The 27020-nt window shown below is 37.3% G+C and overlaps 1 protein-coding gene across 2 annotated transcripts in view; it reads left to right on the forward strand.

Moving 5' to 3' along the window:
* LOC134794186 (blood vessel epicardial substance-like) overlaps positions 1–27020 on the forward strand; it is a 90304-nt gene that overhangs the window by 55567 nt on the left and 7717 nt on the right. For both annotated transcript variants that reach the window (XM_063765922.1, XM_063765923.1), the window contains exons 3-5: positions 18152–18254; positions 22153–22293; positions 22857–22992. In XM_063765922.1, the coding sequence (XP_063621992.1) occupies positions 18152–18254; positions 22153–22293; positions 22857–22992 (380 nt within the window). The remainder of the gene's footprint in view (positions 1–18151; positions 18255–22152; positions 22294–22856; positions 22993–27020) is intronic.

Here is a 27020-nt window from a genome sequence, read left to right on the forward strand (position 1 = left end):
ACCCAGTGCAAATGTTATTTTAAACGTCAAACTTCTATGAAATTATGACGTATACATAACACTTGCACTGCGTGGGCTATCAAAATCGCTGCAGACTATTCTTGGTCTAACTCTAACACCGGGGGCTTACCTATTTCTGATTCTAACTTTTGTCTGAAACGGCACACGTTAGGAACGCTCCAGACTTATCCGGCATTACAGCTACTTCCCTAATCTAATCTAGGTTAATACGAATGCCTGTATGTGGCGCGAATAGCTTGCTGTAACGGTCACGTCATACTCACAGATTGACTGTGGTATATGAAAGCATCTTTGTGGTTTGGTGTTCTAAGAGAAAATAAATATAGACTTATTTACCTTATTGTCGGCACTTCTCTGAAGCAGTGGTAACTTTCCTTAAAGAATAGGTGCCATTGTATTTTACTTTATAAGACCGTCCAATAGAAAGTTTACCCTTTCTATTTCTTCCAAAAGCTTACTTACATAGTTACAGTTACAGATAAGCATAAAATATTTGTGTTCGGACGTGGAGAGCAGGTATAAGATTTTTCGGTGAACATCATTCAATACCACTTTTGGTAGCGAAACATAAGATTGGCAAACTATTAGCTCCTGTGCTAACGTAGTTTCTGTTCTACGGATAGTTATCTGTACAGCCAGCATCAAATAAATCATGATGCCAAAGTGGCCAAATATATCGGAACACATCCCTATTTCTTTAGTAATAAAGGTCTGTTACGGTATATTTGGCCCCTTTGATGTTTAATGACGACATTTTTTTTTGCTGACTGTACTAATAATCGCACAAAAATATACGGCACTCTCAAACCCTGTGGACCGGTCACAAAGATCAGTCACAAAGAACTAATGCCCGCCCAAACGTCATTCAGTGTGAGCTGGCCGCATTGCAATTCCCTTTTGTGACTGCGTTAGAAATAGGGTTACTAGACTAACCACATCGGAATTTCTAATTTACGGGACAAGTGGAACACTAGGTTAAAATTCGGGAATTCAAGTAAGTAATAAATAACTTTTTCTCAAAAATGGACGGCAAAGTCGAGTTTGCCGTTTAAAAAATAGGTCGCGAAGCGCGTAGTTTATGGTCAGTCAAAAATTAAAAAGTTAAAAACATTGCAGTCTCGATTTTGGGACTGCAATGTTGCATACAAATTCCATTATTTGTCGAGTTCCAAACTTTTTAAAAGTTGAAATGGCCATATCAAATGAAGGCACAGGCCCATTAAACAGCCAAACAGATGATTAGTACCGCGACTATTTACCTGTCTCAAATAGGTTGGCGTATTTTCGGCAGAAAAATACACTTCTACTTTTTTATTAAAAAAATAAAAAGGCGGCAAAGCTAATTTTTTCAATTGTTTCTACTTTTTTCTGTGAAAATATATACCTAAGAACGGTGCTTTTGTAAAATATTTCTATGATATTTATATTTCTTGCACCATTTTTGAGAAAAGCACTATATATGACTCGGCTGGAAGGCTACTTGCTGGCTTCGGATTCAATTAAACGGACTCCCAAAGTCGTCCGTTTAAAACGAATCCTCAGCCTGCAAGTAGCTACTTCCGAGCCTCGACAATAATGTACTATTAATCTTGCTAGCTTAAAATCATATTTAATTACACAAACGGGTCTACCGCGATATAATTCAGATCATTTTTCACGTTTCAGCTGAAACGTCGGAATTTAAGATAAAAACAATGAAATTATATCGCGGTAGACCCCGTTTGTGTAATTAAATATGTGTACAAAACGCGAGAGTTTAGAGTGTTAGCTTGAAATCAACAAGATATTAAGTAGGTAAATAATTAAAATTATAAAATGATCTGTTACCCTCTCATTGAAATTGAAATAAACTTTTCTTACCTCGGTACAAACAATGTGTGAAACAATTAACATTTTTTAATTTCTTGGAGCTAAATGATCGAAACTCAGGAAAATGTTCTGTCCCAAATTGGACACCCTAAATTTCGGAACATCACTGAATTCAGGGGTTGATAATCGAAGCGTCCTAAAACAATCGGGACACCTAGTGACCCTAGTTAGAAATGTCACCGCAAATCGCCAGCGACCCAAATGGACTAACGTTTAAAGGAAATTTCTAGATTTTAGTTCGCTTAATCTCTATAATGCTTTTAGTGGTGATTGCATTCAACGCCGGCCGAGTACTCACTGCTTTAAAGTCGACAAATGCTTTTAACTGAAGAGTTTATCGTCGCATCTTAGTTCTTTAATTGACCATTTTTCCTTGTGTTGATTTTTAGTTTGACTGCTTTACAAAAATATGCCATCATTACGTCATGTCTTTAGTTAGGTACCTTATACTACTTATCCTTTTTTTCGCTTTCTAAGTAGAAAAGTTCTTTTCAATAAATATTTCAACAGTATCACATACCGTACAAGAATTATTTATATTCAAAGTTTTCTGTGAAATTTTACGGTAAAAGAAAAGTAGTCTGAATATTTCACGCACATGCCGAGAAAGTAAAGTTATGAACAAATGTGCAGGAGAGAGGATAACTCACGCGGATATCATTACATTTTTTGAGGATATACCTACATCAGGTTCCTTTGAATATATGTAGTAGGTACGTAGGTAGGTTATGTAGCATAATTTCTAAAATCAAATATCCTAAGTACGAAATTCCTAAAGACAACATCGAAAATTAAAATGTCTAATATACGAAATTCCTAAAGATGCATGTCCTACTTATACACTTTTAATCGAACGATCTCATTTTCGAAGATCAATATTCCTTTGTACAGAATGCCTAAGGACAATACTTTGAAAGTCAATATGTCTAGTGCTCAAAATAGCTACGTTCAAAAAGCCTAATGACAATATATTGACAGCTGAAATAGATGGCGCTTGACAACCACAGTTACCGCATAATATCCGGAGCTGTACAGCGCTTTCAACATAAAGACTGTCAAATTCGAAGCACGAAGTTGTTTTAAACTTGACGCATAAAATCGACGAGTTTTTGGTTAAATTTAAATGTCAGTTTTTATTATTTTAACAAAGTATTCATTTCAAGTACAGCCAAGTAACGTTTCCGCGTATAGTGTTATTACAGCAACATATACTTAATTATAATTGCAAATACAATGCCCATTTCAGGTTTGGATGCCCTAAAACAAAACGGGTTTGTCTGCTTCAGACACAATACATACCACACTAAGTTAAAAAGTCGTGTCTCTTTCCCAGTTTTATCCGCACATACGTCTTCTTAGTATAGCATGCAAATGCGTCCTAGTTCGAAAAGGCGTAAGTTATTTTGAGATTCGAAGGAAGAGTAGGACATACGACTTTCTGCCTTAGCACAGTATAATAAGACTTGATTTACGTTGTATCCATTTCGCAACCCACTGCCCACTCGCAGATTCGCTTTTCCTTTCAATGGATCCATTCATATTATTATCATATGGCGAGTTAATGAACTTCATTGCGTAACAGCTGTTCATAAAATAAACATTTAAATGTAATTTTGGTAACATTTTTCTCTTTAAGCATGTCTATCCAAATGGCTGACTATACATTTTTTTTTTATATTATCTTAAAGTTGACATAAACTGATAGCAAATATTAAGACAACCACATCATTAGTTTGTTTACTTTACAAATATTAGTGAACCTTGGAGGAGATACTATAGTCACATCTGCAACAACTACTATCTACTAAGTACATATATAAAATATTGAATTACATATCCAGACAACAGTAAGTATATACAAAAGCGCACTACATGCTCTAAACTCAAAATACTTGATATAAGGTGGGTCAAATCCAAACAAACTACCGGCACACTTTTCATAATAACCCGTCAGCAACGCTTGACAGGGCCCGTGTTATGGGCGTTATGTAATGGTTGCCATCAGGCTACAACTCTTTGTTTTACATTATCCACGGTGGAGGACAAATGGGACTATATGCGGAAGTTATCGGTTTTCAACAAAAACATGCACGTTGTAGGAGCATTCAACGAAATCGTTTACCGTTGCCTCGTACAAACGTCAATTTTCGGAAAATTTGCAAGCATATGAGTTTCTTCTTCTGTGACAAGAGGACTAAAAGTTGTTGTTCTTGTTTGTTATAATTATAATAATGACGCGTCTTTTTTTATTTGTTTTATATATTGTGTTACACTTCGTGCTGCACAAGATCTTGGCCCCGACGGAAGACCAGCCAGGCTAGCACCATACTGAGTCGGGACCATTTCGTGGCTTATATGTTAAGTTCTATTACGTGTCGTTTTCTCCTTTAATAGCCACGAATAAACGCTCTCTATTTTCTATTCTCTAAAAGTAATGCAGAAATAAATAAAGTAATGTAAAATACGTTTGTACGGGACTGTCTGTGGAATGCTGTATTGGGTTGGGATAGGTCGACTAGTGCGTAAAATAAATCATATTGTTGGACATTACGGAGCATTGATAGCTTTTGTAGCGTGGAACGACTGGCAGTAAAATGCTTATGACTTGTTAACTTTTAATGGTGTTTATGTTTATACAAGATACAATAAAATTGATTTATTACGTACAGTCGCAGTCCAAGTAGACATTTATTGCATTGTAAAAGGCGAAAATATAAATTTTCAAATTGCCTACAAAGTTGATATAAAATAATGACTGAAATAACAATGACTATTTTGAAACGTATACGTTAACTGATAAACTTACATCAGAATTCATCAGATAAAAGTGTAAGTAATTATTTTTTTCATCATATACTACTTCTAAGAAACAATGACAAAAACGTTGAAAGTAACGTACTATCAAAAAATGTCGAAGATAGGAATGTATTTCTAAGTTTAACAAGAAATCTCAATTATTTTAACGATTCCTCATAAATGACACGATATCGTGACCGTGCGGACTGCAATGTTTCGTGAGTTTCTAATATATCTAAAAATCGTTAAAACATTTAATGTGAATCGTCTCACGAAAGCATATTACTCTACAATCACTATATAGTGAATGCAACTATAGGCTTACCGTTTAACTGAGTCGGTTGGTAAGTTATTAACTAAAAATCAAAACACTAGTTATTTTTATAAGTCGCTGAATAATTGTTGGTCAGCTTAAGGAGTACAGCCTACGGTTTCGTTTATTGCTCCTGTTACAGAGGACCTACCGCGAACCACGTTCGACATGTTGCCTCTCGGTTGCACTTGTAAATTCGTACGTGGGTGACAGGGAGGCAACAACCCGGTATAAACTAGTTTTAGTCCCAAAACTCAGCTACCTATACTAGAAAATCACCTCGAAACTGCTTTACCAACCGTCTCAACCGCCCGAGACAAGACCGAAGTCTACATCTATTTGCATTTGGGTTAAACCCTGCATATTGACCTTTTAAATGTATTCCGCCTAAAATAGGTCGCCAATTAAGGCAGGACCTAAGATTTAATTACAAATGCAAAAGCGTATTTCAGTATAATCGATTTAAGCCAGTCACCCGCCGCTTAAATGTAAATGTCGTACGTAACGTGAGTAAATTGATGAAGTAAAGGATATTCTAGCTTGTCGATAAATGTTGTTTAAACTTTTTTTGTTCAAGTGTTAAGTTAAAAGTTGGGTTTTTTTTTACAAAAACTCCAGTACAAAACACACATGGGTTTGTATTATTTATTTAGGCTACTAGTACTTATCGACACTTCTATTCTATATAACTCTTAGATCAACCTTTACAAATATAGTTGGGGAATCAACTTTTTCTTGTCACTAGTTGCCATGGTTACGGTCTCCTGGGTCATTATAAAATACTATACTACCACATATACTAAAATACTAGTTATTTCGTATTTAAATGAACCACTTGAATTTTTTAAGGCCTTTCCATAATGGGACATCTACTAAGCACGTTTGTAGAACATATAGTACAGCAGCTCTTCCAAGAAACTATGCTACTATTGTCTCCTGGCTGATGAGACAGAATAACAACAAGAAATAGTTGATCGACCCAGTTAACACAATGTGATCTCTTATAATTAAAATATACCTACTAGATTACGAATGGTCATTTCTTAAGTGAGTTGATATAGCTGTTGTAGCTATAAATAAGACGTTTAAAAGTCATCATCATCATCATCTGTCGTAGGTATACTTTTCCTGTCTACCTTTTGACGTAAGGATTTAATTTTCGGACACTTGACTCAATAATTATTCGCAATTTGCATTTTACAAGATGCATTAACGTATCGATACAGTTTCAATCGAAAGTGTTGAAGGCCTGATGTAGATTAAATACTGGTTCTTTTGCAAGGTCGTCGGTAATGATTATGTTGTTGTTAAGTCCTGCTGTTATAAAAACTAAAAAGTGGTGGTTCATTTTTTATTCGACTTAAACTGCAACCGTAATAATAGATTACATTTTTAGGTTTAGCAATTTTTCGTTGTTGCTGAATTCTCGCTTCCTTATAGTTATAATATAGGTTTGAATGTTTTTTTTATGTTAGCCTGTGTGTGTTCCACTGCTGGGTAAAGGCCTCCCCTATCCCATTCCAATCCTCCCTGTGCTGAGCAAGATCCTGATGCCAATCCCGCTGGAATGCATCCAAGTCGTCGCGCCATCTCTTTCTCGGTCTGCCTCTACCTCGACTACCCTGGGGATGCCAGCTAGTGGCTATTTTGGCCCATCTATCATCGGGCTTCCGGCAGACATGTCCATCCCAGTCCCACTTTAGCCTGGCGGTCTTCACCCGGGTTTTGGAGCGAAGCTCAGTGTTCCTCACCCTGTCAGATCTTCGAACACCCAGGATACTTCGCTCCATTGCCCTTTAAAAAAATAAAAAATAAAATTCGTTTATTTCAGATTATTAAATCCATATTGTGTTAGTCTACTTACATCGAAACTTAAAAACTAGATGTTAGTACCTACATATAAATACATAATTAAAAACAAAAACAGAAAAAGGAGTCACACAAAATACAATTTATGCCCTTCCCGTCACAATACTGACCCAATATTTTAACATTGGACAGTCAAGGCGTCCCGCTACCATCCTCAGGATGTTGTTATTACTGTCTCGCACTCTTCTCAGCAAAGAGGCTACCCTCTTGCGTCTGATGGCATGGAAGCCATCCATGCGCGCCTCGGCAAACATGCCTGACGCACTGCAATGACGAGGCAGCTTTAACAACATCCTGAAGATGTTATTGTATTGTATACGGACCCTTTCCTTTCCTTCCCTTTCTTTTCCTTTGGCAAACCTTGAGCCGGGATTTCTGCGCCTCAGTTAGGGACCAGGTTTGGGCATCGTAGGTGAGGATGGGCAAGATGCACATGTCGAGGAGCTTGCGCTTCAGTGCAATTGGATGTTTACCCTTCATTTCAAATTACGTTTGAAAATAAGTGGACACTGAAAAAAAGTTAAGGTATTGCATTCATTACGTTGCTACTTCTTTTATTTGGACATTCGTACTTATTAGTCACTATATAATTAATTATAAACTGGTTTGCTGGTGCTGTACTGCACAGTACTAATATTTGTTGAAGTTTTTTGATTGTACATTAAGCCACTACCATCATGGTCCATTAAATTTGCAATTCGTACCTAAACCTTTAACTGCAATGAGGTCTACCTCAGGGTGGTATTCTACCTGTCCAATTTATTTGTCCAATGTGTATTATGTCTCACATTTTGCTTAATGAGAGAAAGATAGACGCAATGACTTTGGACCAAGATATTGGACAGCTGGAATACCAACCTAAGTTACGATGGTTGATGTCAGTACTGGACTTTATCAAGAATATTCAGAACGAAACGGCCGACACGTCCAGATCGCCTTGAATAAAGATTTATACCAGTTTCGGTAAATGGCGACGACTGTCCACGCCCATGCCTTTTTGAGTTGTAAAACCGCGTGGGGTCGAAAGCCTTGTGAAGTTTAATTAAGCATTAACTTGTGACTTATAATACTTATATGTTACGTATTAAAAAGTGTATACTAGACCATTAACTGTACCCTCACCATGAATTTTACGCTAGCGACTGCGTCAACTCAAACGCAGTGCATTTCGCTTGCACCTATGTGACCTATGTTAGTACGGGGGAGATGCATTGTGACTTAGTTTACGCAGTCGCTAGCTAATATGTCAGTGTCAAACTCTAGATTAGTCTAGTGGCTCAGTAGTCAGCGCTGAAAACATACAAATCTCCAGCGGCAGTGCGCTGCAATATTTTTTGAAAAGCGACCCGTTAAAAGATATTAAGTGAAAAAAGCAACAACCAAACCCGACAAAAAGCTACAACTATGAATATTCAACTTACACAGATTTCGACCTTGCCGAGTATTCTAATGTTCCCAAAGCCTCTTTATAAGTATAAAATATCTTAGTTCAAATCCGATAGCTGTAAACCGCTTTTTTTTACCCAAAATCGTTTCCTAATGAGATCTTTTATAACGAGCGGTAGGCAAGAACATTTTCTTGATTGTGCGGGGACCGGATGACTCAGGCAGTAAGCACTATAATCACTTCATAATGAGGTCATGAATAATAGCCACGATTTTAGAACTTCTCTGCCATTGACGGAACAATGAACTGAACTGGTATGGTAATTAGTGACCTTATTACAAAAGGCATAAGGTCCACCGATGTATAGTTAACAGTGTGGGCGATGGTACCTAGTTCTTTTACCTCCTAAATAGTTATTTTGTCCAAGTGAATTAAATCAATGACTGGCATGCCACATCTTAAGGTTAAAAAAGTTTCCTGGTAGAAGTTTTCATAGACCGAAATTAATCGGATTAACTTGTCAGTTCGATTTCGAGCGTGTATTATTAATGGAAAATATGTCATACAGATTGCTTTACAAATACGTCATTTATCACTGTCATTATACTATTGAATGGAAGCTTATCAAGTTATCATTTATTAAACTGATTATCTATTCTGTTATGGTATCCTGATCCATAGTTTATTCATGTAAGTACCTATGTCAGACTAATTTTGAACTTTATTGTGTAAATCAGATTAATTTAATCAATCGACTCTTTTGGTGATTAATGGTATAAGTAAGTTAATAACGGTAAACATTTATATCGCACTGAATTTGATAAATTCTAAGATGATATTTCTCTAAATCGAATAAAAATATTAAAAATGTTTCCCCGTTTGTCCCACACCTACATTTAGTTATTTAAACATTCCGTACATTTCTCGGCATATTCTGCGGATTCTGCCCCTTCAGTTTCAAGCGCTGTTAATTTAATAAAAGCTCTAGCACCTATCGACGATGAATTCAAATAGCGTACAAGTGAATTAGGTCACGATCCGCAATCCGAAAGTCGTTATTATATGTATAAACGTACAAGCAAATCGGGATCCCTGACATTAGCCAAATATCACTCCAGGTCTGTATTCACAAAGCTGTAAGCAGATAAAATGTATGACTGGTTTCAGGCTCAGGTAAACTAGTATTTTGATCCCCAACTTGTGTTGATCTTACCCAAAATTGTGGGCTGTTGTTTCACCACAGTTCTTCTGGTGGGAAAAGAAAAGAAAATTTGAACGTAAATATGCACAGTGCACCCTCTTTGAAAGCGGAATATTCATCTTGCTTGAATTTGGTGTAGCACAACTGGCGGTGGGGAATTACCTCAATCCACCACCTTACAGAAACCTACAGAAGTAATTAAGACTTCTTCTTCTTGCGTCCATTGCGGAACATATGCCTCTTTCATGGATTTCCATGTTGTTCTGTATGCGGCGGTTCTATGCCAGGTCGGCCCTGCCGTCTTTCCAATGGCGTCCGATCAGGCTCGAGGTTTTCCGTCCCTTCGGCTTCCCAGCCGAGGTCTCCAGAACAGTACTCGCTGGCCCCATTAAGACTTCTACGTACTTTCCACAGTGTATATTGTGAGCAGACGTCTATACTAAGGCCTACAGTGTTAACGGCGAAGGACCTGAATAAATTTCTTAAATTGTCAACACGTCGAAACAATGAAACTTTGTAAAGGGTCGATAATTTTTGAGACTGTAGGTTGTATGATAAAGATGTCCGATTAATATAGTTGCTATGCTTTTTCCAGCTCAAGTTATACTAGGAAATACTCAATTTTGAGCCACGATGTATTGTGAATATCTGAACGCGGGACTGGCGTAAAGGCCACCCTAATGGAGTTACCGGCAATCCCGGCTAATCCAGAATGGCGGAGTTCAATACTAAATAAGTACTCTTACACCTTTTTAATTCTGAGCAACTCAGAATAATGCAGATATTTTGGAACGAAATCGCGAAAGAAGTTGTTGACATTCAGTGATATTACGGTATAACGGAGACCCATTCAAATCTATCTAGTAAATATTTTGTCGGGAAATGTTTCAAATTAGAATAAGATTTTCATTAAGATTCTTCTTTCGAGACTGACCTTTGAGTCTCCTTTCGTCTCGTCTCGACAACGTAGGTATTTCAATAAGGATGAAAATACTCGTAGAAACCTACAGTTCTTGTTCTTACTACTTAGGCCCACAGTTCTTAAATGCAAATTAGTTTCTTCAGAATTTAATTTGCGTCCAGAGACTTCAATGTGATAAGAGTTGCTATAAAATAAGTAGGTACTAGTTTCTCTTTCATACAAACTTTTTAATATAATTTATCTTAATAGTCGAAAGAAATTAGCCATAACCCGTCAGAAAAATTATTTATTCTTTGCTTTCACACGTGGGTACCACCAACTAGAAACTATAAATCATAGAAAAATTCAATATCCAATCTCGATAAACAAACATCCAAGCAGATTGAAGCTAAAAGTAAATAGCCTGGAAACGTTAGTGAAACTTTCATTGAAATTGTGAATCGTACGCCTGCAGCTGAGATACTTGAGATGCACTTCATGCGTGAGTGTTGTCAAGAGGTCTTTCAGACCATATCGAGATTAGCAGAGTTCTAGGTTCTAGGATGATCACTTAGAAGAAGATTTTTTCTGACATTTAAATAAAATCTGGTGGCTCCGTGAGCTGTAGACCACGCAAACCACCGTGGCTACGACATTAAAAAATTACAAAAACTGAATTGACTAATATTCCCTATAATTATCGAACCTGTTTTCAAAATTTCACGATAATTGATTGAGAAATACGTGCCATTTATAAAGAAGAACAGCTGGGTAGCCCAACGAAGGCATTTTTGACCAAGTTAAAACGACATGCTTCTCTCGCCCTTGCGCTCGCTTGCTCAAACGTTTTCCGATGGGGACTGGCCTTTATGTGAGTTTTCTATGTACATATATGATATCGAGGTAAAAATGTTGCTTTACAGTCTAGGTTAGATTTATTAAAACATGCTGTTATTTACTAAAATACTTACTATCGTCCCGAGAAAATTGGCTATGCCTAGGCATAAAACAGGACCCTTTGTGTGTTACCCGTGTTCCGACAATACGTTTTTATTTCACTGCCCGTGTCTAGTGCGTTTTACGCCTAACGTTTACAACCTTTAGTGCATGTTTTGTCACGCCTGCCAATCAACATTCAACCTTGAAATTTCACTCTTAAGGTTAAAAATTCACTGCAGATCACCGTAGAGTTAAGTGTGATCGTAATGGAGCCGTTTGGGACGTTTCACGTTAAATTAAGGTTAATCTTTGATCAAGGTCTATGGATTCGACCGATACTTAAACAATTTGAACATGCAACGCAATGTCTGGGTGAGGAATTGGGAATAGATAAGACTTCACGCGATATGAACACGAATTATCCTTTTCGTGTTAAAGTATAGGTATAGATATACCTTAATATTTTTGTATACAGAAATATTAAGCTAATTTTAAATACGGTTACACTCACGTGATTTTAGTCACTCTCTTTATGTTAGTATGTCATGACTCATGTCTCTCTCGTTTAAATTCGGAGGTACAAAATACTTATATTTACGTATTGTTTAGACACACATGTGTATCACAAATTGGAATGCTCAGGTAATTTGGTATAAGACATCAGTACCTTAATCAAGAGACCAGAAGGCGTATCAAATTTTATGCATTGTATAATTTTTGAAAAAGAATCTATCCTCGAGACTTGTCCTCGTAAAAGCGATCATGGTAATCGTATAGGTTATAGCTACAACGCCTTTAATTTTATTATGTATAAGCTTTTTATATGCATAATATGCATTGCATATTTACCTCTGAGGCAATCAACGTCAAAAGCAAAATTATACAACCCGCATAAACACTATCAAACTGCCTCAACAAAAATCAACTAAACAAATATTCGAAACGCAATTGGATATTTCCAGTACCTATCCAGATTGGTGAGTCTGATGCGGGGTGCCATTTCAAAAGCTCGGCGTGCGGGCATGGGCATTTAGGTGTTGTGTTTACTTTGGTGATCAACACAGGATATTATTGGCATTACAAGTCGTTAAAAATCTTGAATACCTGTCTCATAATATATACACGTACACAGCCCGCCGGCATTCGTTGGGGATAATATCAGGTGGATGAATAATTGAATATGCAACTTGATATTATATTATAGTAACAACTTGTCACTTTACTGAATAGAATTGAATTCATGCATTTGTGTCGCTCTCAATCAATTCATCAACTTCTTATTACATCTTAAAAAATCAATAACGAAATTTGAAGACTACGGTGATCGCTTAACATCACGCGGACCAGAATCTACAATGTTACCATAGTACCTAGAAGGAGTAAACTATAATAACATGCCGCCTAGTATTACAACTGAAACAGATACCGTTGTACTGGATCATATGTTTTGTGGTCACTGAATTGTCAAACGTCAACTTTTGACAATTATAAAGTTACCGCATAAAATCAAAAGCACGAAATTCTCCTAGACTTTACTCATCTTACTTAGTCAATGTATCTTTGGTACCTATAGTAAGAAACAAGAAAATCTGATCGCCATCTTGATGTACACAAGAATAACATTATATTTTTCTTTCCAACAAATAAATTATTACACCATTGAATATCTAATTCTAAATCAGATCTTTCAATTTCCTAAGCTAAACTTAGAAGGGAAATGAGATAAGATTGAGCTATCTAAACCGTCAATTTCACTATTCACCCATATCAACGTTCAGTTCAGCAATTTCAAAATAGAACCGAAAACCTATTCAAGCTTCACAAATGCAAATCGAATGCGTATTTCACACGATTACGTCAAATTAATCTGATTATAGGCTTTTATCAGCCATGTCGCCATTAACATAGTTCAGCCGATATTATAACGAGCCCTGTCAAGAGCTCTAGATCTCATTTAGATCAACTGCAAAGTTCTTAAGCCTTTTAAATTTACTTAGACGCGACTCGCGAGTAGTGATGTTAGGAATGGTTTTTTGAAGTGAAAACTTCTTTAGCGGCGTTGCATGTGCACTTTTTGTGATGGGGAAAAAATGTTAAACTCGCGACAGCGTAAGACGTAAGACGCTTCGTAAGACGGACACGTGACCTGATCGAAAAACTGTTACAATGTCATTGAGTTTTCACTTCTGCCGGCACTTCCGGAGTGCAACCCGTTTTTTTTTTTAAATATTCGCGAATATGATTGCGAAGACATATTATTAAAATGCGAAAGCGAATTTAAATTTGACTTTGTGCGCCAATGATGCACATGTCAAAATATGAAATTCTGTTCACAGGAAGTGTTTACAGTATTAATAGGTCATCTGATGTCTTCGATTTTGGCTTTCTGCAGATTGAGCTGTTGACCGTCATAAGTGAATTACGAGCTAGCTCATAATCGTTTATCCATAACGAAATTTTCATGGAACTACCTATAAACTTCTGCTTATTATTAGTAGGTAGTTGGGATAAAACTAGTATTTTTATATAAAATAAATATGGTTATGTTTATGCCAAAACAATGCACTATAAATATTCTTAACCCATTATAGACTATGGTACCATATTTTGTATGTAAAAAATTAAAAAATGATAAATCTTTAAATGACCTAAAATTACTTCAAGAACAATATACTAGAAAACTTCCCAATTCTGATGCCTAAAAAAACTCAGGCTATAATGGGTTAATATACATATTCACAAAGTATCGTGCGAATACGAATTATTTAATCGCATCCCTAGTCAGAGCGCTTCAATGTTATCACGTAGATTGAACTGGGTTCAAGTTAATTTATCTTACATTTCCTAAGGTTTTAGTGCAGAAAACTATAGATTGCTGTACTAACTTAGTGCTCCTGATCGTAAAAATCCTGCAGCTGGTCTATTTTATGCGTTTCGGTGGAAAATATTTTAACCACAGACTGATTTACTTATTCTTTTAAGGGGCCCACTGATTAACAGTCCGCCGGACGGTATCGGCCTGTCAGTTGTTCGGAACTGTCAAAATTTTGTTCTAACTGACAGGCCGATACCGTCCGGCGGACTGTTAATCAGTGGGCTCCTTTACACTATAAATCGTGTTAGTAGTAAAGGCTGGCAGATGAGTTTAAGACAAACGAGAAATGAATTAACAACTTTTGCAGTAATTCGGCAGAATGTATTGCACTCTAAATATTAACACTTCTAAAATGTTTTGGCATACCACGGCACGGAGGACACATTTGTGTAAACGTGACATATTTAGGTCTTGAAATATAACATACTGCGACTGATAACACTGCACCAGCGTCTGCTATTATTTTGCACCTCTTTTTATAACCCTTTTTGCTTTAATTGGTTCAATCGATGCATAAAATTGCACTATTTTCCTGGCGATGCCGCATTCTCTGAAACGATTGTGCAATTAAATATTTTAAACAGTTTTCATGCTCGGTATGCTCCTGATTTTATTTGAAAAAAAAAAAAAAGATACCGATGTAGTCTAGAAATGCTAGTGTGATCTAATTGATGCCTAGGATGATGTCATTTGTAGTAGCATAGGTTATCGTTATCAGTATTGTCTGACTTGCATTATTATTAATTGCAAGTACATTGATAACCTTTCGTACTTGGATCCTGCAACGTTTGCAGCTCACTCTTTCTTTATGTCTAATCTTGTATCTTCTTCTTCTATGTCGAATCCGCAAGTCTAAGGGTCGTAGCCACCATAACTTGCTCTACTTATACCTATGTTATCGTGCTTTTCATTCTGGTGGCCGATATGTTTTGTCTCATTTGTTAGCTAAACAATTCTATTTAATAAAATAGCAGTATATATGACAACTGCAAAGCAGGGAGCAGAATATCTGAGGTATTAATCAGTATCCACTTAAAACTACTCAACTTCGAGCGTTCCGGATTCCCATTATCTGATACGAGAGAAATTCGAATAGTCAGGAATCAAATAATATGCAGACTTACATGACGGTAATGAGATATTTATGACAATGTAAAGTGCCAAAGTCTGATTCCTACTTACCTAACAAATTAGTAATAATGTTTTAGTCTCATTATAATATCTAATACGGTTAAATATACATATTTGTTTACATAGTTGGTATTTTTTGGAATATGGATGGACTAATCCTTGCTAATATTAGTTTAGGTATGTCACTTATGTGCGTGTGGTCAATATGTATATATGTAACTTGGATTGGGAGTCTAAACGTAAACATCTTTATAATTATTATTTTAATTCACTTTGAAAGTATCTAACACGACCTATTTAATAATAAGCCATACTAGTTTTACCATGTGTGGTATTCGGACGGTAACTACGGCCGCAATATGTATGTTTAATGTCATGCACGGTGTTCGAGCAGATAAGCTGAACTTGTCACCCGGGGTTAAACCGCAGCTCGCACTGGGCATCCGTCGTTATTATGTTTTATAATTTTAATGGCTTTGCGCCGGAAAACGGAGCTGGCAGCCGACCGAGGCAGATTGACATTACGGATAGTCTGATATAGATGGAATTTTTCAAAGTGTCCGAAGCTTTTCCTACAATTCGGCCATTAAAAAAAACATAACTAGAAGTAGATAAATTTATTCAACAGCTCTTGTCAAAGGTTTCCTGCGATCTTGATCTGATCGTCGGTTTTCCTGGTTGAGGTAACAATACTTTTTATAAACCTATAATAGACTGTTTTTTATATATTTATCGTTCTTCTTATTCATAATTTCCATACCAGATAGATACCTTTAAATATGATCGATATAATATTACATTTGTAATTCAAATTTCCCAAATAATTTGCCGTTCGAACTTTAAACTTCCATCTAGAAGTTGTAATTGAATTCTCCTTTGATCATGTTTCGAATTTTTATCGCGCATTCCGAGTTTCCTCTTTTCGCATAGCATCTCCCAATTTATAGGTTGGAGTTCATATTTTGTATTGGTTACGTTGGTTCGCGAACTTTTATATACGAAAGAAAAAGTCACTAAGACTCATAAGATCAAGAGATAATTGCTCAGGGCTGGCCTGGGATATTTTCTTTAACAAAGTTTTGCGTATAAGAATTAGGAAGTATTAAGTACCCAGCCATTATTATGTTCTTGTATGATACTGAGCTCAAGTCCTTTGCGACTGATGATTTATAAATACGTTATATAGACAAAATGCAATTTATTCCTACATTTGTATCAATTAGTACCTTCTTACATCTACCAATTACGATCCTTCGTACTTCTTCTTGTCGATAAACTTCGTCTCGATAAATGAGGTATAGGTGAACCATTTAATCGGAATGATAAATGAAATCATGTTGTCCAATGGAATCACAAGCAGCATAATGCATTTGCTGTTATTGGTCGCTTCAATTATATATTCCACTCCACTGTGCCGGCTGTTGACAGTTGACGCAAGTAAGAGGCTTTTTCGACTGGGTCTTTATGGATCGGGTGAATTATTTCCAAATGTCAACAGCTATTTATAGGTTTCGATACTGATCTTTGCATAGAACGCCACCTGAGATCGGGGTATGAAACCCTTATCTCTTCTTCTTCAACCTAGCGTTACCCCTTATACTTATCATTCTGATAAAAAAATTGTGCAAACTTTATTAGCAATGTCGGAGACTGCGATCTGCTACAAGTTCTTAGGAATACGGCGAGCTATCCTACGGATAAAAATCGAACGATGCATAATTCGAATACACTAGTTCAAGCCGGGGTCGATGTATCAAATTACCACGCTTATTAATTACACCGACTTACGTGTCAAACTCCCGAGTGCGCGGCTAATGCGATTATCGCACTGAAGCGGATCTGCACGCCGCTCCGGTGCGTGAGCGAGACAGCGCTATGCACGTATATAGCGATGTCCCGCTCGCACACCGGGGCGACGTACGGATCCGCAACAATGTGTAGACCGCCTAATAGTTAATAGCACTGCGCCGCTTTGTCCGCACTCATTTTAATTAATATCTTCTCACGGAGTTTATTAAACTCAGTTTGTACACCTTTTTCGCCCGTCACGGGCATTTTTCTCGTTAAATCTGTTCATATTGTGGAAATGTCTGCGATGCGAGTCAGCGGTTCCTTTATCCGATTTTGTTACCGGATTTAGGAGTTGTGATGTTCGGATTTAGTGGAGGGACGCTTTTGTCGCCTTTTGAAGGTGAAATGAGAATGGAAGCCGTAATTAAATTATTTGTCTGTTCTTAGCGTTAATCCTGGTGTCATCTTCAGGTACTGGTTCGGAGCTCAGGTCCCGTTTTATTATATATTATATTATGTACAATCAAAGTATAAGGTCTTCCGTGTTCCGGCGTTGTCATGATTACAAACACCATTTTTTTTGGCACAATTGTCGCACTCCGACCAAGTCTGTATAATTCAGTTACACAATGTTGTTACAGTAAACATGTGAAATTAGCATGCCTAAGTCTAACATGTTGCCTTCCAACCTGTCACTCAAATGTCTCGAGGGACTACTTAGCGAGGCGGTTTAATTTAAATGTTTTTTTTTTATCAAGGGCAGTACGGTCAAGCAATAAAGAACTAAGTCAAGACGGTCGGTCCTAAATCTATGGTCGTATCGTTATTTATTCGTTGACCCATGTACCTACAATATTCCATGAAGTAATTATTCATGGAGCTCTTTGTTAATTAGGTCTTATCTGTGGACTCCACAATCTCCACATGGCAGCCCTGCCAACTCTCTAAGTGTTGCCAACTTGGAATTTTAATTTATCCTATATACTGTCGTGTGACGAAAGTTTAGCACATAAGTCAAATTTTCTATAGAAAAGTAAACAAACGTTCGCTTTTTGCAGACTGGTGGTATCCCAGAACCAGAGGGCGCTGCACATCGTGTTCCCGCACCACTTCCTCGACTCGCCCGAGTGGTTTGGTGTCTCCACCGATGAGTACTTCCAGGTAAACTAACGTGTATAAACTTATTTAAGTCGAACAACCCACCCACATCGCTCCCGACGCAAAGGTGTTCATCACGCTTGCTGCGTTTCCGCGTTGAACCGCGATGGATAACCTCTGCGCCAGGAACGACCCGGAGCGAGGGAATTTGGGATACAGGTTCATGAAATATAACACCTACAGTAGAATCTGTCTTCGACCAGGATAACTATTTATTCACTCGTGAGCGATCACCAGCGAATAAACCTTGAAAGGTCAAGTGGCTGTTTGACATTGACACTCGGTTTGGCTGGTAGAAAGTGGGCGCCATTTTTTTTACACGTATTATAATGCCTTTTAAAGTTGGAATGAATTCCCAAGTCCCAATTTTAACTGACAAATTTAAAATTGAGGAAGCTGTAACCAAAACTCGGAAGAAGAATAATTTAAACTCATTCGAAATATAAAACTTCGCCAACGAATAGGTCTCCTAATTTAAACTATAGGTGCATAGGTAGTAGGTACTGACAATAGTGTCAAATACTTGAAACAATATCCCGTAGTTTCGCAGCGCAGTTTTCGGCCGACCTAAAAAACGGAATTTTATCTTTTATCTATGCTAAATGCGGCGGCGGCGGACACCGGATTTGTGATTTCCTCCAGCAAAATAGAGAATTTCCTAGGAAATAGGTTTCAGAAAATGTTATAAAATCTCTTTACTTCAGCTAGAGCTAGTGGAATAAATTAAATTGGATTCTGAAACAAAGTTACCGCTTAACAACTTAGTTTGCTAGCTGCGCTGTTTAAACGGTGCTTATCCTAATTGTAACTAATATTTTGATGCCAAAGTGAGTTTTGGCTCTTTATTTGAATCGTATGTTTGAGTTATAAAAGGATTTAGGTCCTAATTTATTTTTAAGGACGCGGGAGAGTAAAATTTCACGATTTTGGTGCAGATTAAGGCTAAAAATAGGTCACTTAGCAGAAGCGTTTAATGCGAACCTTACTTCAAAGCCATGAATAAGGTTCTTAACTTTTGGGAATAGGAGGAAAATGTCCCTTCTGTTCCCGAAACTCAAGGCCGGGTGACCAATTTCCTTCATTAATATTTAAGTAGCGCCTGATTTGAATGTTGTATTTATTGCTAGTTAAATGCAGAAAAAAAGTCCATGTCTACGCCAATTACTTAGCCAACTCCAATAAAATATTACACAAATTACATTCTGTTAGATAAGATATTGTTGAGCGCTTCGTTGTACAAGATATTATTGCAGATGGCTGTGAGTACAAGATTAGGGAGAACTAGTAAGAATATAAGTTTGATAACTAACCGTTTAGGTTAAATTATTTTATTTAAGTACTACTGCCAGAGCAGCATCACAGAGCGAATACTCGTAAACAATTCTGCATGTGTCCGTTTGATTGCGTTTATATTGAGTTAATCGCTTCGTTAACCACGTTTGGTGCAACCGACACTTACCTAATTGCACACAGTAGTATACATTATGCTAATCCGCGAGCGTAAACAAAACATGCGCACTCCAAATCCAAAAGAGCTTAAATTGCAATAGAAATATTTCGGAGATGTATCTTTTTGGTATAGCACGGTGGTGGGCGTGTGCTTTCTCTTTCGTTTGCGTGGGATATGGTTGCGATTGCGTCGCTCGACCGCCCTCAAACGGAGACTTCGATTGGTAATGCACGCAATTTACATCCTATTTACAAATAAATAAATAAATAATAAAAAAATATTATAGGACATTTTTACACAAATTGACTAAGCCCCACAGTAAGCTCAAGAAGGCTTGTGTTGTGGGTACTCAGCCAACGATATATATAATATATAAATACTTAAATACATAGAAAACAGCCATGACTCAGGAACAAATATCTGTATCATCATACAAATAAATGCCCTTACCAGGATTCGAACCCGGGACCATCGGCTTCATAGGCAGGGTCACTACCCACTAGGCCAGACCGGTCGTCTAGATTTACAAGCTTTTATTTAACTCGCAATGTACATATGTAACCATATGTAGATAAAATGCAACATTACGATCTGCCTGATCTTACGATCGGCCTACGACATATATATTATGTAGTTATTTATTATAATATCAGGTGATTGGCTTGAGGTGGTAATAATAGCTCAACTTATGTGATTGTTTACGGGTCAAATGGATTTATAGTTATTAGTAATAACTCCAGAATGTAAAATAAGATGTTTAATCTTCTTTGTGGATAAATGAATACATAATTTGACAAGCAAAAAACAAACGTTTCTCTAAATATAAGTGTTTTAATACTTTTAATTATGGTGTCAATTGAGATGTAAGTTATTCCAACGATTCACATTCATCCCATTTCGGGATAAATCAGAGGAATCCCGGTAGCCTATTGTTTCAAATGTAAGATTGTCACTAGGAGTTATCAACCGTATGTTAGACGTATTAAGGTTCCAAATGCAACAATAATTGAGGTATTTATTTAGGCACGTCGACTTGAATCCCTAACTCATATTTAATCCTAGCATCAATCCTTAGGCTTGGATTAGTGATGTGCTATGAGACAATTTCCGCTCTTGGAAATATTCCCCGAAATGTCCAAATAAGGGAACAGAACATGAAAATAATGTAACTTATTTGAATAATCCTCCTATTTTATCCCATTTATTAGTATAAATTGAGTTTGTTTGTGTCTTTATTCTATTCTAAATACTTACCTGTTTGACTAAAGTGACCTCTGATAATAAATAATAATAAAATAAATTGATATTATCCCCAAAGTTACTCCTCCAATGATAAGATATATTCAGTAAAACAGTGAATGTTCCTGTAAATATGAGTAATATTCCCGGTAAGGTACTTACAACACTACTTAGGATGTCTCCTTGCCCCAGTTACCACCGGATTAATTATGCAACATCTAGGTTGACCTGCCACGCAGCACCAGCCACATTCACACTTTACAAGTATTCCCTAAAACTGTGAATGTTCCTGTAAATATGAGAAATATTCCCGGTGAAGTACAGCACTAGTTAGGATGTCTCCCTGCCCCAGTTACCACCGGATTAATTATGCAACATCTAGGTTAACTTGCCACGTAGCACATTCACACTTTAGAAATCATTACGTGATTTGATATAGGTAGCAGTTCGCCCCGAACAGAAACCTCGCGCTGGTTGCTTACATTTTGATCCCTTTAATTCGCTCAACTGCTCAGCTATTTACCATGTTAATCAGAGCATAAGGTTATTAGAAAATTCACTACGTAATTTACATCGCCCGGACCGCCCGGTGCACTTTCCTTGTGTATATGTGGCCTTTATGGTATTAAATTGATGCAAAGAGGGCATTTTATATGGACATTCCCGCTTTGCTTTTCGAGTTTGTACGCCGTGTGACATGAATATGAATTTTGTATGAAGTTGGATATAGTTGGATATAGTTGGAGTTGAAGTTTTAGGAATGACATGTATCAACGAAAATTCACGTGATCAATTCATCATAATAAATAAATAACCTCTGGCTTCCGGTTCGAGCGCTGATAGTCACGCGTCGTGATTAATTCCTTTGTTTTTTGCTCATTAATATTGTTTAAAGTGTAATATCGATAGCTTATTTATTATACAGTAAACTAATGTGGTAGTGTGCAGTGAATGGAGAATTAATCTTGAAATGCGTTTAACCACCATTTTGGAGTCAACGGCCGGTAGTCCACGTGCTACTTGTAAAGTCCAGCTATCGCTTTACAAGAGCTAATAAAATCACCATACACTGTCTTGTACTAACTGTGCAATTTTAGTCGTATTTAGCTCCTAATACCTTGATACTGGCGAAATAGTCCCGCTGGACTGAAGCCATAATTTTAAAAGAATTAATGAATGAAGTAACTTAACCCTCTCTCCATCACGTTTCAGGTGTCAATAATGGCGATGGAAGAATCCCGAGTGCTCGTGTGGCATCGAGACAAACTCAAGCTTTCAATCATGTCGGATGCCTTCCTACAGGCGGTGTTCGACCACATCCTCGGTAGAGACGTTGTGCACAAGCTGATGCAGGTACCTACGGATACATGTTTTAAAGGGGAATTAGACCGTGGAATGGAGTTATGGTTAACTAGAACCAAAGGAATTTGACATAGAGTGTGTTACAACTTGAGGACATCCACTGCTAGACAAAAGACTTCTGAGATTATCCACAAAAACATTACGTAGTGCGCTGCTGAGATTTTGATCAAATTGTCGTCCTGTAAGGTCTGTTTATGCTAATTTAATTGTTGCTATTGCACTATCCGCAAACTAAACTGAAGACAGTGAGGATCTAGGTCATATAACTATCTCCCTCACTCTTGCCATAATCACGTAAGCGTGAATAAGAAGTTTTATGTAACCGGTCAGCATATTTAGCCATGTGTGAAGTCGGTGTGGTGGGGTGGGACAAACAGAGACACAGCGTTCGGAGTGGGAATAGCGAAATTTCATTGTACGACATCCACAAACTATGGAACACCTGTCAACTGTCGGATATCGAATGTGTTCCAATACCCCTTCTTATCTGCGCCACCATTTTGCACAAAACGAATACTCGTAATCATCTACAAAACCAAATCGTACTATTCCAGGTGAGCGAAACGATGGCAGTGAGCAACGGGCACTTGCCGAACAGTTTCGAGGAGGGGGAAGACAAGCCCATGCTGGTCGTGAAAAAGAGCGGCGACGGGCCCGGCATCACCGCGCTGCTCAACCGGCAGCTACAAGGTACGCCATGTTGGTTTCAGCTGTTATACTCTGTATCTTTAGGTATTTAAATAAAAGTAAACAAAATCTACCCTCAAATGGCTCCTTAAGCCAGTTGAGGGTAGATGAAAACATTACATGATCAAATAATGAATTTTACATTCAGATCGTTCAGAGACTGATCCAGGCGGTTTGGTATTTGGTTGGTTAACCAATAAATGTTATAACTACCCGAAAATGTACAAATTGTTTGTTTACCTTTATTTAAATACCTAAAGATACAGACTTATAGAGAAAGTAGGGGGCTACTAGCGTCTCCCGAGCGTCAGCGTCTAGTCAACTCTATAGCTACTGCAACTGTGCAGCGACGCAATTTCCGACTAGACTAGACGACGACGCTCACAAGAGGCTAGTATGGGGTGGCCCTTAAGGCCTTTGTCTCCTGTTGGCACCGTACGATGTAAAAAAGCATATATACATTTTTTATAAAACGACGGGCTATGCAAAATACGGAATCAACTGGAGACCTAGGCTGATATGTGTTTCTCGTCAGTTTTGCTCATATATGTTCGGATAATGGAAGGGTCATTTGAGTTGCAATTTTTGAACTTATATCCATATCCAGAGAGGAAAATGGGAACTAAGTGTGTATGGAGTTAATGGAATAGTGTTCGTCCACTATCCTGTAAATGGATAATGTAGGACGCAAATGGATTTTTAGTGGAATGTTTATACAGAATCCTTGATTTCTTCAGATGTTTCTAACAGCGGCGTTTGCTACTTACCTTATACCACATCGGTGGCAAACAAGCATACGGCCCGCCTGATGGTAAGCACTAAGCAGTCACCGTAGCCTATGGACGCCTGCAACTCCAGAGGTGTTACATGCGCGTTACAACATCCAACCTTTACCTTTATTACAATTTTGAAAAAAGTGTTAGTGACATACTTATACACAAAAACATTATAGGTAAAAATGAAAATATGATTGTCATAAATAACGGCAAATATAGAATTCGAATTATCATTAAGAAAAGTAAATCATCCGTAACAAGTTTTAAAAACAGACTCAACGTGGGAATTAACACGTATTACCAGAATTTAGGTTTTTTACTTTATATAAAGTTTTTTTTTAACAAATACATTTAGACTCCCCTGTGTGGTTATACAAACGTAGATGCTTCAGATAATATTTAAATGCATATTTAGGGCATTTTGTTTGTGACATCTGAAATGCAATATTATAAATCACACAGTTGTTAAAAGGGTTTTAACCCTTTGTGTCATCGTAAAATAGTTAAAATACGACTAGTAAAATAATGCATTCATAAAGGGTGGCGGTTGCACTGGAGGGTTGATCGAGGGGTTGGTCACTGTGAGGTTTCTTTTGATTATATGGCGACATGAGCAAAACTGACGCGAACAATTTTTGTATAATCTTAGCATGAGTATTAGTTATGCGAAGCCGGATTAGTGGCCTGGTTTAATATAATTTTGAAGAATAAATTGGCAATATGATATATAGTCCCAAATAGTCTTGCAAAGCAACTTTGTCAGTAGAAAAATTTAAAATTAAAATTTTGTATGGGGAATCGGTCCGTCGCGCCTACATTTTCCAAATTTGCTGTGTTTTTCTACTGACAGAGCTGGCTTGCCTAAATATTATTGTGCCGTGAGCAAAAAAAAAGTTTAAGTTTATGGTTTCCAATAGTGTACAGCGTTTTTTTTTTTTCGATAATCCAGGCCATTTTCTAATTTGTTATAAATAGTAAATGCTTGTTTTTTTTTTAATAAATTGCTAGCCGTAGGCTTGAGCTGTAGTTTGGAATAATTTAAAATGGCTCATACTAAAGCACCATCTGGATATCATTGGTTGTATTGGATGTTGTCATGTAAAGTTGGATGTTAAATGTACATTAGTATGTCTGTCCATTTTATTAGTAATTAAATTTTTTGTATTGTAATTAAAATTTTCTGATTTCCATGTAACTTTGCAGACATGCTCACGTACCGAAATTAATGTTAGCTAATACGAATATTGATCGAACAAATAAACGTTTAATTTACTTCTAAGTAGTATGTTTGAATGTAAAACTTTGCTACTGATAATGGATTTGCGTATATTTTTTTCGATCGGTGTTGATGCTTTACATATTGGCCCATACGTTCATCCATTTTTTTAATTTTTTTGGTATTTATGGGCCAAAATGTGAGGCTGCGCTCTACGCTTTGACTCCATTTGATCCAACAGCTAGTATTGATAGTCAAAAAGAGTATTGAAAATTGTGCAACTCTTGTGCATATAAATAATTATTTCTGATAATGTTCCAACTGTATGGGCCATCTAATTGTCAACCGATTGTACAGCTCATCACATAACGTGAAACTTTGGCAGTTTAAATGACTAAACAAGACACTTAAAGGTAACATTCCATTTGTAACCGCAGCTGCACTACTGCTCCGACACGTCGATGTTATTGTCAATTTCCATAGTAAAATGAATGACAGTAACGTCGCAACAGTAGTGCAGCTGTCGTTGGAAATGGACTGTCACCTTAATCACAGTACACTAAGAACAGTAGTGAATCTAAGGCCGCTCGGCAAGTTATTTGCCTACTCTTGCGTTGGCGCTTAGGGTTGTCACTTTTATTTTTAGTTAAATATTATTTGCGTATTATGAGTAGCACTATTTTTCTATTTATATAATATAATGAAATATTATAACAATTCCTAAATGAGGTATAAATAAAACGCTTTTTAAATATTTACATTAGGAAATGGCATTTATTAAAAAAAATATAAATTTGATACAGAAAAAAATTCCTCCGGTTTCTGCATGTTCGGAACGCTTTATTGTTAGCGGTTAAAGTAAAGTAAATTCTCATCCTTACGTATAACTTTAGTAAAAAGGTTTTAGGGAAGCATGGGCAGGGCATCGTAAATTCTGTCTTTTAATTTTTCGTAAATTGACGTGCCGATTTTAATGTTGATGTGGTCCTTTTCAAACGCTTTGCGATATACCTGCTCCATCCATCCTTTATCGAGTGGGTGGGTGGTACGTGTGTTTGCTACACCCTATTCAGGGTCCATGTGATACCATAAGAAATGTATATACCACCCAAAAATGTACCATGGAAGCAAGAAATAAATGAATACTGAGGAAATTTCGATCTGTGCCATAATTCCTGTAATTAATGTACCTAGTTTCTGCACCTATAAATTGCAAGAACGTTGATTAACATCGACGTAAACTTTTAAAAATTCACAGTGTTTATGGTAATCAACATACATATTATCATTATGATAAAAATGCGAGCGGGCGTGCAGCGTACTCGAATGCGCGTAATCACAGTTGCGGTACGGCCCACACTGCCGCCACCGTATTCCCCCGTATATTATGCTAATGTGTGCGTGGCAGCGCGTGCGTACACGGCGCCCGGCGCGCACGCACACATTCAAGCCGGCAGCGGTACATTTCTATGAAGATTCCCTACTGTTATTGTACTGTGCCTTAATTCGTTGTATCGACAAAGGTCGACATGTCGCCAATCAAAAATTCTAAACTAAAAGTTCGATGCGGCTGACATATATTATGTTGTACTTTCTTCGCTTTCGAATACTTTAGATAACATACGATTTAAAACTGAGGAGTCAATACGTGGAGCGATATAGCCATACAAACGTGGCACACGATATACCCTTCTCTTACACCTCGCGTGTAACAGAGAGGTGCCATGCTAAGCCAATTAGCGGTATCTCAAATGAAAATTACTCTTAAGTTTATTTTTTTCTGATTTACGGGCTGTACACACTCGTCGAGAGCCTCTAGCGAGAGTCTCGGCACCGCTCCGATCCAATCGAAGAGAAGAGGTGCGAAACGAGAAGGGAGCAGTATGTACACACTCGTTCTCGGCCTGTCTCGGGGTGTCTCGACGAGTGTGTACAGTCGGTATTTCGTTTCTGAAAGTACCATTTTCAACATGATTTGTTTTCGAGATATCGAAGTTGAGCTTAGGAGGGCAGCGTATATCGGCTGGTCGTGTAGTAAC

The sequence above is a fragment of the Cydia splendana genome, chromosome 10, assembly GCF_910591565.1.
Source record: "Cydia splendana chromosome 10, ilCydSple1.2, whole genome shotgun sequence".
Taxonomy (NCBI): Eukaryota; Metazoa; Arthropoda; class Insecta; order Lepidoptera; family Tortricidae; genus Cydia; species Cydia splendana.